Source organism: Lissotriton helveticus, chromosome 3_1, assembly GCF_964261635.1.
Source record: "Lissotriton helveticus chromosome 3_1, aLisHel1.1, whole genome shotgun sequence".
In the NCBI taxonomy this organism is placed as follows: Eukaryota; Metazoa; Chordata; class Amphibia; order Caudata; family Salamandridae; genus Lissotriton; species Lissotriton helveticus.
In genome coordinates, this window is record NC_136061.1 from 2,118,698,939 (window position 1) to 2,118,709,564 (window position 10,626).

The window sequence follows — 10,626 nt, forward strand, 5'->3', positions numbered from 1 at the left end:
CAGATAGAGCACATTGCCGTAGTCGATACGGGACATTACAAGAGCCTGGACAACAGTTCGACGAGTAGACTCAGGCAGCATCCATAGGATCTTCTGCAACCAGCGTAGAGTGTTAAAGCAGATTGCAGCGACCTTAGTTGCCTGTTGACGCATCGAGAGTTTCTCGTCAATTAGAAAGCCGAGGTTACGAACAACTGGCACGGGGGTAGGCAGTGGACCCATGTCACTAGGCCAGTGTCTAGAACCCCACAGATCTTTATGTTTGCCAAGTACGATAACCTCGGTCTTATCACCATTGAGTTTTAGCAGGTTAACCTGCATCCAGGCTGCAACCCGAGAAAGGCCGATTTTAAGGGCAGAGGTGTCCTGAGACCTACTGTCAGACAGGGAGAACACGATCTGCGTATCATCTGCATAGGAATAAATAGACAGACCGGCGTCCTCTACTATCGTGGCAAGGGGTCTGATGTAAATATTGAACAGCAAAGGGCTCAATATAGACCCCTGCGGAACGCCATAAGCAGATGAGCAGATCGCAGATTCAGCTTTGGTTGAAAATACCTGAAAGGTACGCTCATTAAGAAATGAAGCCACCCAGGCAAGCGCAGATCCTGCGACACCAAGGGAGTGAAGGGACTCTAGGAGAATGGAATGCGACACGGTATCAAAAGCCGCGCTTAAATCCAATAGTATAAGCGCAAAGGTCTCACCACTATCAATACCGTGTCGGAGTCGCTCAGTCACCCCCAGGAGTGCGAATTCGGTGGAATAATTAGCGCGAAAGCCTGATTGGGATGGATGGAGATATCCCGTATTTTCAACAAGTTCATTTAGCTGAAAGTTGACATGGCGTTCTAGTATCTTAGAACAAGCTGGCAGCAGGGATATAGGCCTGAAATTGGCCAGGTTAGTAATGTCCATACCAGATTTCTTCTGTAGGGGAACGACCATGGCGTGTTTCCATTCCTGTTCCACCCGAGATTCACTAAGAGAGATGTTAAGTAACCTCATTAGGAATCTAAGTGGTTCAAGGTCAAGTTGTTTCAATATCCTCATAGGGACAGGGTCCCGAGGAGATCCTGACCTAATGCTTTTTAAGCACGACAGGAAGGAAACATCATCAAATAATTTCCAGTTGTGCAGAAACTCAGTGGGAGGGACAAAGACATTACAGCAAGAGCCAGATAGGAAGGGATCAATAGGGGGCGGAAGGGAAATTAAGGATTGGTGAATGTCTTGAACCTTCGATATAAAAAAGTCCGCAATAGCATTACAATGTTTACCATCCAGAGCCGGCAACACAGGAACAGTGTCAGCACCTGTAAGTTTATTAACAGTAGCAAAAAGAGTCCGAGGACAATTTTGCACTGAGGTGATAGTAGAGGTAATGTAAACTGCCTTGGCCCGTTTACAGTTAGCATGATAAGCTTTTAGCTCTTCCTTGTAAATCAGTTTAGAGGGAGTGGAATAGAATCTTCTCCACTTCCTCTCCAAGGCTTTACATTTAGCACGTTGGATTTTTAACTCATCCGAGTACCAAGGTGCTGGGGGACGCAAAGATCGAAATGTACTGCCCGAACGGGGGGCATGCACCGATACTGCATCTGTTAGCCACCTAGTAATAGGGGCATTCAAATTCTGATCAGTATTATTGAGAGAAGGAATAGTCTTCGTCAGATGCAGATTAAAAGTGGCTATATCGATTTTGTCCCATCGATAAGAGGGTTTTGTTTCCTCTACATAAACATTGGTTATGTAAAGACCGGGCGGTAACACAAAGTGTACGGCATAATGATCGGACCACACCAGCGGACGTGCCAGGTGAGAGCACTCAAATGGAAGAGTGGAAATAACTGGGTCCAAAAGGTGACCGGCAATGTGAGTAGCTCCAGTATTGCACAGTTTGAGATTAAAAACCTCTAAATCAGAAAGAAGAGATTTTGTAAGGGAATTAGTAACATCATCTAGATGAATATTTAAATCACCAAGTATGGTGAAGTTATTTGATTTCAGGAGTATTGCTGATAGACAATCAACAAGTAAGGGAATCCAAGAAGCAGCATTCCCCGGGGGCCGATAGATTAGCAGACCCGAAAGTGTCAAACGGGGATTAATCGTGAGTTTAAACAATGCAGCTTCACTTCCTGGAAGATGTAGTGCCTCCAGTTTGCATTGGTAGGTGGATTTAAAGATGATGGCAATTCCACCCCCTTTACCTGAGGGTCTATCCTGATGAAGCATAACATAATTAGAAGGAATCGCAGTAGCGATATCCGGACCTGAGCTGGCATGAATCCAGGTCTCGGTCAGGAATAAAACATCAGGGGATTCCTCGATTATGAAATCATGGATGTTTAGATTATTCTTAGGGAGCGATCTACAGTTTAGGCTCCAAAAATGGAGCGGGGCGGGAGGGGAAGTACCACCCTTCGTAGGCTTCCGTTTCCCCCTACAGTGCTTAGTATACTGTTGGGTTTTAGAGAGCTGCATTTTGCCAGTAGTAAAACCGCAGCCGGGGCATAAGAAGTTATGGCAAGGCAGAGTGCAGATCGCGCAATGAGAGGAAGCAGAAGGTCGCAGTAAATATAATGCCGCAAATGAATAGTAAACGCGACTGCCCTGAGTTAACGTACCTGAAGTCACGCTGATAGTGGACAGCCCGTCCTGCAGCCCGTCCTCAGCGCGGACGGGCGCAGACGGGCAGGACTCAGGCACGACTCCGGCTAAGCGAGGGCGACCCATCTGCGCGGTAGAGAAGAGCTTTAAATAGGCACTCCAGGCCCAGCTCGGTCACAAGGGCGTTCCAAAATGGCGCCCGTAGTTGTAGTAGTGATCCCAAACTAAGATGGCCCCCAAGCAGGGCAAACCCCGGGACCCGGACTCGCCGAAAACGGCGATGCGCTTTCCTTTATATGCGGTGTGAGGGAGGGAGAGATCTTGAGCCCAGCCTGACCCCGCCTAAAAACAGGGGAAAAACGAAAATAAATAACAAAGCAGATATCGGAAAAGGTGAGTTTAACCCCTTTAAAGCTAGTAAACAAACCTCCCCAGTGCTGCGCTGTCCATTATCCGGTGCTGAACTGGACGTCCAACGGTCGTGCGCAGCACTGGGGAGGTAGTGCCCGTGACGACCGTTGGCCGACGGCAGCACTTAAGGGGTTAAAAATGAGGTAGCGCTAGCAGCAGCGCGAGCGCTAAGCAGCAATACCTATCAGTTATATGTGGAAAATAAACGCTTTAAACAATAAAAATGAATCTCCTTACTGTCAGGGGGCCTGAAGACTCCTGTTCAAGACATTGTCAACAATATTTGTTGAGACTTTGTATAAACAATTCAAACATTTATGCCTCAGCAGGCCCGTGGTATATCACTAAGTGACAAGAGCATACTGGGTATCTTGTTATGACTTTAAATACATAGAGATGTCACAGGGTGAAATTTAAATGTTAATTTCACATTTCCATTTGTGATTGTATGTATTTGTTCTTGTATAGCGCTCATGCAGCGTTAATACGTTATAAGTGTACTCATACATTTATATATAATATGAACACAAATTGCAAGAATCTTATCACCTTTTTCGGGCATCAAACATACCTGCTTTTTTACTTCGTGTAATTCCTAATATCAGCACTAGAAGTTGAAAATAGAAATAATAAACGATCTCTACATTTCTTAATTTATTGCATGGCAGTGTGGTATTTGTTATTTGTTTCATTAGTTTATAAACCCTTGAATCATCTAAATGTAAACTCACATTTTGCCTGAAACATTCAGAAAAGTAGACATGAATGTGTGGTTTAAATGATTTCATATATTATTTAAATATATGTACGTGCACAAAAGGCAATAGGCAGCGACATGACAAAAAGAAACGCCACAGCCCTGTTGTACCCCTCAATGCAACAAGAATGCAATTCAGGAACCTGCTAAAATGCAAACTTTTCTACAAGCATGCACAAACACGTGTAAAGAAAATTTTGTATTTTAGCATGTTCCTGAATGCAATGAGGAGTACAATAGGGATTTGGAATAATCGTCTGGAATCCCTTTTTTAAGGGAGGAAGGCTGCACACGCATTATATTGTCTTCTGATTGGATGTCCCTGCTGCTGATTGCCACCCGGTTGGGGAATATAACAAGCAATAATAAAGGTAGAATTCTCTGTAAGCACACGTTTGTTTTTGGGCATGTGATAACTCACCAGTTTCTCTCTTTAACATTTGCAGGACCTTCTGCAGCTGCAGTATGAGGGCGTGGCTGTCATGAAGATGTTCGAAAGAGCAAAGGTCAACGTGAACCTCCTCATCTTTCTCCTTAACAAGAAGTTCTATGGGAAGTAATGGGGTATCCCTGGAGATCCTGAATCAGGAAGGATGGATCACAGCTGCACTTTTGCCATTATATCTCATTTGAACAGAGGACAAAGTGGTGTTATAAAGGGACACTCCAAAAATATCCTCACAAGCATCTCTTTTCAAGGATCCTCTTCAAATCCTTTTAGCAGCAATGAAGGAAATCTGTGGTGGGCTTCAACATACCACGTTGCTGTGGCTGAAAAAATACATTTGAACAATTGAGAGAAAAGAGAGTGGATTTAAATATTGTCCTACTTTTTACTCCAGTGGCAATAATTTGGAGTGGAACAAATTGGACAAATATAATATTAGATTAAAGCCTGCTTGTCTAGATGCAGGTGCTTGTAGTCGAGTGTGCTTGGTGGAAGCAGGCACTGCAGATCCCAGTGACACTTTTGTGCCAAGACACATTTAATGGCTCTCTGCTTCAAGTGTGCTGGAGCTCTTGGCCTTGGGAAACCATTAGATGTTACCTTTTGCACTCCAGGAAGCCTGTTTCAATATCTAAATCAATTGGACATTTGATGAGTCCTGCTGTTCCTTTATTGAACATGAATTCACATAGTGCTGCTAATTAGACCAATTAAATAGGAGTCATTCCTTTCACAACTCTCTTCCTTTCATGGTGGTCCATGATGTTTTATCCTATCCCAGAGAGACAAGATAGGTTCTGGTTTCATGTAATTAAGCTGATTTATTTGTTTTGAGGCCACTTCTTGAGTGCCAGCCTTTTCCAGTTTTCCGTGACAGGGATTGGCTCAGTGGCCACGCGGCAGGATTCCTAGGGCAGCTTACTCGATCAGTGTTGCTAAAGGTGTTGTTAAAACTTACAATGTTTCAAATAATGTAACACATTCCGTTGCACCCATCTTCATTCACAACTCTGTTACTGAAAGTGGCCTGATAAATGTACAATGCAGACATTTAAATACAAATGCAAAACAAAATTGCAATCTCTATTTCATGCATTGTGAAAGACAAAACAACCATCGATTTCAATTTCTGTCTCCTAAAACAAAAAAATATATATATATATACATAATATATATATATATATATATATATATATATATATATATATATATATATATATATATACATACATACATACATATACCTTACCCAGGGGTGAGCAAGAGATAAGAGAAAATATTATCGTGTTCATACAATATTGATGCTATGTGCATCCACACAATTTTATATGATATTGCTTAGATTGTCAGCGGCTTTTTATCAAAGGTTAACAAAAATGGCCTTACTAGGAAAAATATATATATTCAGTGTATTACGTGAGCAATACAACGTAGGGCAATGGGCTTATCCACAAATAGGAAAACATTTTGTTGCATTTAATTGTTAAAAGAGTGAAGAGCTTTTCCTTCGAACACTAGATTGTTTTTTCCTGCTTTCTGAATAAGGAAGAGCCTCGCTAGTAATTTGTTTTAAAACAAAAATGTATACACGTTTTATGCGGTCCTGAAAGGATTTTCCTTAAAGCATGTGTCTAAAACTATAACAATTGTAAATACAGTTTTACATATTGTTTGTGGTATCAGGGACACACATTTTTAATCTATAAATACACTTGGATTATTACAACATTTTAGGGGTAACTTTTAGATTAAACGAGGTTAAATTATTTCCAAACATTTCAGCTTTGTCTGTGCAGCTTGCTCAGGGTCAGGCAGCTCTTGCTAGTTTACAAAGCAGTCATGTTTGAATGTCAGGCACATCTTTTTGACAATAATTCACTCACTATACAGTCTGATGCATTTGGATTATTACTATAAAATTGTTTCGGCAAAACTCCTACATTAAAAGAAATGCCTTAAAAATATTTATACGACTTATGATAAAAGTCAAAGGTTGCTTAGTTAATTCAGTGCTACTGCCTCAGCTACTAAAATAGCTTGAGAACGTGCACTCATTTTGGCTGCACGCCTGCATCAGAGAAACAACGCTGGAAAATAAATGAGAATTATTTTGATGCAGCTGTCTCAAAGTCTCTGCACTGCAATTATCTGAGTATTTTATTTATTGGTGTCCCACTTCACATATGGTTATTGATTTTACCCTAGATGATTTTAACCATATGCCTGAACTCAGCCACCTTTTTGTTTGCATACAGCATCTGCCAGCCATTCGGCCTTGCTCTGTATTCACTGTCAATCAAATAAAAGGTCATTTGTTTACTTGCATGTGTTTATTATTCTCCGTTGACATCTTTGCAAAGTGTGTTATGCTTATTCTTAGTCTTTCAAGTTGGTCAAAATAGCAAATTTATTTTGTTACTCATATTTTTTATATCTTACAACCTTCTTCTTTATGCCACTTTTGTTAACGTTTGATGATAATGGTATTTCCCATACATAGAACACCATGTAATGTTGTAAAGGTTTGCAAGAATCCTATTAGATACAGCAGTTCTCAAAATGTCAAGTGTCATATGTATACAAGAGGATTTATAACATATAATAGTGCAAAAATCCGACAATGTCATTGTGATATTCTGTTTATATGTAGAACCCCAAGACCACCGAGTAGGTCGCTTGAACTCCTAGATTACATTATATAAAGAAATATTTGCATATTAGCAAAGCAAACATTAAACTCTGATAATCATTTAGCACTTTAAAGGAACATAATACAGTTATGGCACGCAATTCAGGGAATGATAACTTTGTAACATAAAAAAACAAACCTCATTGTGATAAATTATCACTGTTCCTTGGTTAGCACTATACATCCAGAGGTAGATCTACCCACTCCCTCACTATGTTTGTGTATGTGTGCGCAGGCGCATGCACTCGACCAAAGCTTTGCTGACCGCCCTACAGTTTTTTTCATATAGATAAATCTTAACTTGCATATTAAGGTGACGTCTAGACTATTGGCCTGATTTAGATCTTGCCCGTACGACCGCCATCCAGCCGCAGCAGTGCTCCCAAGTACTCTGACAAGCTGATGGCGGTCCTGGCGCCTTATTTAGATGTATTCCGGCGGACTCCCAATCAGTGTCGACAGACTGCTTACCACTGCATATGCGACTCACAGCTGGTGACGTGGCGGGCTCCAGTGCTGGCAAATCGTACTCCGCCGTCAGGGCGGTGGGATTGCACTACGCCAATTTAGATTTCTCACTTGTGCTGGCGGTCTTCTAGCGGTGGGTTGCTGACCGTGAATCCGTGGCAGGACGCAGTCAACATTGGAATATTCCTGTTGCTGTAGGCTGGATGCTAGCATCACACACCTGATGTCTTGTGGCTAATTGTTTGCACCTACATACCACACTATAAAACACCCTTCATTTCAGACCATGAGCGTTTGCCATTCCACAGCACCACGACATTTGAAAGCCGAAATATGATCACTGAAGTCAGGTTATTTTGTTGCTTTTCCCTGTTTCTTGTCCCTATTTCTTCTTTCATTTATTTTGATGTGGTTAATTTCATTTCATAACTTTATTTCGATTTCACAAAGAAATCATAAAAGTATACATCAATATAAAACACCAGCTACAATAAAACCACGATACATGTTTACATAATTCTAATTTTCATAAACATTTGCTGATTTTCATAAAACATTCACTATGGGTTTCTAATAGCAAGCGCTGATCTAAAAAGGGTAGGAGAATTGATAGTACCCTTACCTAGGGGATATTTGTGTAAGGCTGTTAATCTTGGTGGGGGAATAGGTGGGGTACTCGGATAAAAATCATACAGATCCCAGACGGAGATGGAGCCATCATTTTCATGGGGCAGGGAGGACCGTAAGTAGGGGACTGTGTGCCTGTCCCTAAATTTGACTAGAACTTGGTCCCCGGGAATTTCTTTAGAAGATGACCCTAACCAGCCCACCCTTCTAACACTCAGTATATCACCGTCTTTATTGGGTGGCAGGGGTCTATTTTTTGATAACCAAAACAGGACCTTGTGGAATAGGTCCTGGTGTCTTTCAGGTTTCTCATGGATGGGTGCAGGTACTCCTGCAAGAACGAGCACAAAGGGGGCGGCTTCTGGAGGCAAATCTATACATGCTGCTCTGTTAGGTTCTGCTCTAGTAGCAGAGTAATTAGATAACGCAGGTTTACGAGCAATTTTGGTGGCAGTTGGAGGTTGTCTCTTGGGAGGTTGTCAATCGGTAAAGACATTTTTTGTGGTATTGCTCACAGATGTATGGTCGATTTTGGTAACTATGTGAGGTGGGCAATTGGGAGGTTTACTTACAGTTGGAACAGTTTTTGTAATGTGGGGCCCTTTGGGAGCAGTAGGGAGAGTAAAACTATTAGATCTATCAATCTTTGCTGGAGGGAAAGAATTGGCTTTTATGATAGTCTCTAGGCTTGTCAACCTGTCCCCTAAGATGTTGATTTGGTCAAGCAGGGGTGCTATTACAGATCTTATCATCAGTTCAAACTGGGGCAATAGTTGCAGACGAGGGGATGCTGCTACGTCATCCAGAGCTTCAGCGCGCATTTTAGGTAAGATAGAATTTATGGCAGGCGATAAGGGATCAGTACAGAGTTTTTGTATTTTAACTTCTGTTTCGTATTCGTTAACCCCTTCGTGCTTCCTTTTCGCACTTTGGCCAAGTGACAGACCACTAGCTTGGCTGCTATCCTCCTTGGGTGATAGGCGTGGATCGCAAAGAATATCTGTGCAATGGTCGATAGTAGAGCCTTTTACAGGGGAAGGGGCTATAACAGGAAGAAAATTAGTCCCGCACAAAGCATTTAGTTCCTCCCAGTAAGACATTTTTTCCGGTCTGACAGGGGTTTGTGGGAGGGTTTGAATTGGATCTAGAAGTTGACGCCAAGCATCGGTGTTTGTTTCGCTGTTCGTGCTGAGGGTTCTATGCTTTTGAGTATACGTGTCCATTTCCTGGCCCGGGCATCGTTTTTGAATGAAAATTGGATAGGCCCCCTTAGATGTCATGATTTATGTGGTGTGACTATGTTGGCGAAACAGAAAGTCCATGAGTCTTCTACAAGTGAAAATAAACACTATACCTTCTCTTGTGGGGATAACAAGGGGGGTGGCCCGTCCCCGCCCTCCTCGTGCCGCTGAGGGCCGTAGAGGGCCCGCCCTTTGTCCGGGCTTAGCCCCGGGCGCCAACCCGCGCGCGATCCCGCGACGCGGGGTCTGTTGTCCTTTAGTGGCGCCTCCTGGCGCGATGGTCCCGTGTCCGGCGAGAATCGCCGCTGGGGCGTCTAGGGATTGAAGTCCCGACCCCTCGCACTCCGGCCGCTGTTGTGCTTGCGGCAGAGAGGGGGAGCTGGCAGGAAAAGTTGGTCCCCGGCGTAGGTGAGCCCTATTACCACCTCACAGGACCCCCGCTCCCCCGGGTCTGTTGTCCTTTAGTGGCGCCTCCTGGCGCGATGATCCTGTGTCCGGCGAGAATCGCCGCTGGGGCGTCTGGGGATTGAAGTCCCGGCCGCTGTTGTGCTTGCAGCGGAGAGGGGGAACTGGCAGGAAAAGTTGGTCCCCGGCGTAGGTGAGCCCTATTACCACCTCACAGGACCCCCGCTCTCCCGGGTCTGTTGTCCTTTAGTGGCGCCTCCTGGCGCGATGATCCCGTGTCCGGCGAGAATCGCCTCTGGGGCTTGAAGTCCCGACCCCTCGCGCTCCGGCCGCTGTTGTGCTTGCGGCGGCGAGGGGGAACTGGCAGGAAAAGTTGGTCCCCGGCATAGGTGAGCCCTATTACCACCTCACAGGACCCCCGCTCCCCTGGGTCTGTTGTCCTTTAGTGGCGCCTCCTGGCGCGATGATCCCGTGTCCGGCGAGAATCGCCGCTGGGGCGTCTGGGGATTGAAGTCCCGACCCCTCGCACTCCGGCCGCTGTTGTGCTTGCGGCGGCGAGGGGGAACTGGCAGGGAAAGTTGGTCCCCGGCGTAGGTGAGCCCTATTACCACCTCACAGGACAGGATGTGGTTAATTAATTTATTTTCCTCATAATTATTTGGATAAAAATTCACGTTTCTCTGAGGGAGAATTGTAAGTCATGGTGGATGAAATCATAAGAGTAGAGCCACAATTGTTTGGAGCTCAAGGCCAAAATACACCCCATCTCAGAAAAGAGATATGTGTTCCAGAATAGTCGACAGAGTAAATGTTAATAGCAAACATCCTGCGCAAACAAAAAATTATGTTTGAGGCATGTGAGCTGTAGATCACATGCTTTGCATACTCCTGCCATCTAGTGTTGGGTCCGGATGTCTGCACTTCGTTTTTCTTCGAAGAAGTCTTTCGAGTCACAAGGTAGGTG

The 10,626-nt window shown here is 43.9% G+C and overlaps 1 protein-coding gene across 1 annotated transcript in view; it reads left to right on the plus strand.

The window, feature by feature from the left end:
- The window catches only part of IQGAP1 (IQ motif containing GTPase activating protein 1), a 488,190-nt gene extending 481,639 nt beyond the window's left edge, over positions 1-6,551 (plus strand). The window contains exon 38 of the mRNA XM_078683320.1: positions 4,231-6,551. Coding sequence (XP_078539446.1) covers positions 4,231-4,344 — 114 coding nt within the window. The 3' untranslated portion in view covers positions 4,345-6,551. The remainder of the gene's footprint in view (positions 1-4,230) is intronic.
- The last annotated feature ends 4,075 nt before the right edge of the window (positions 6,552-10,626 follow it).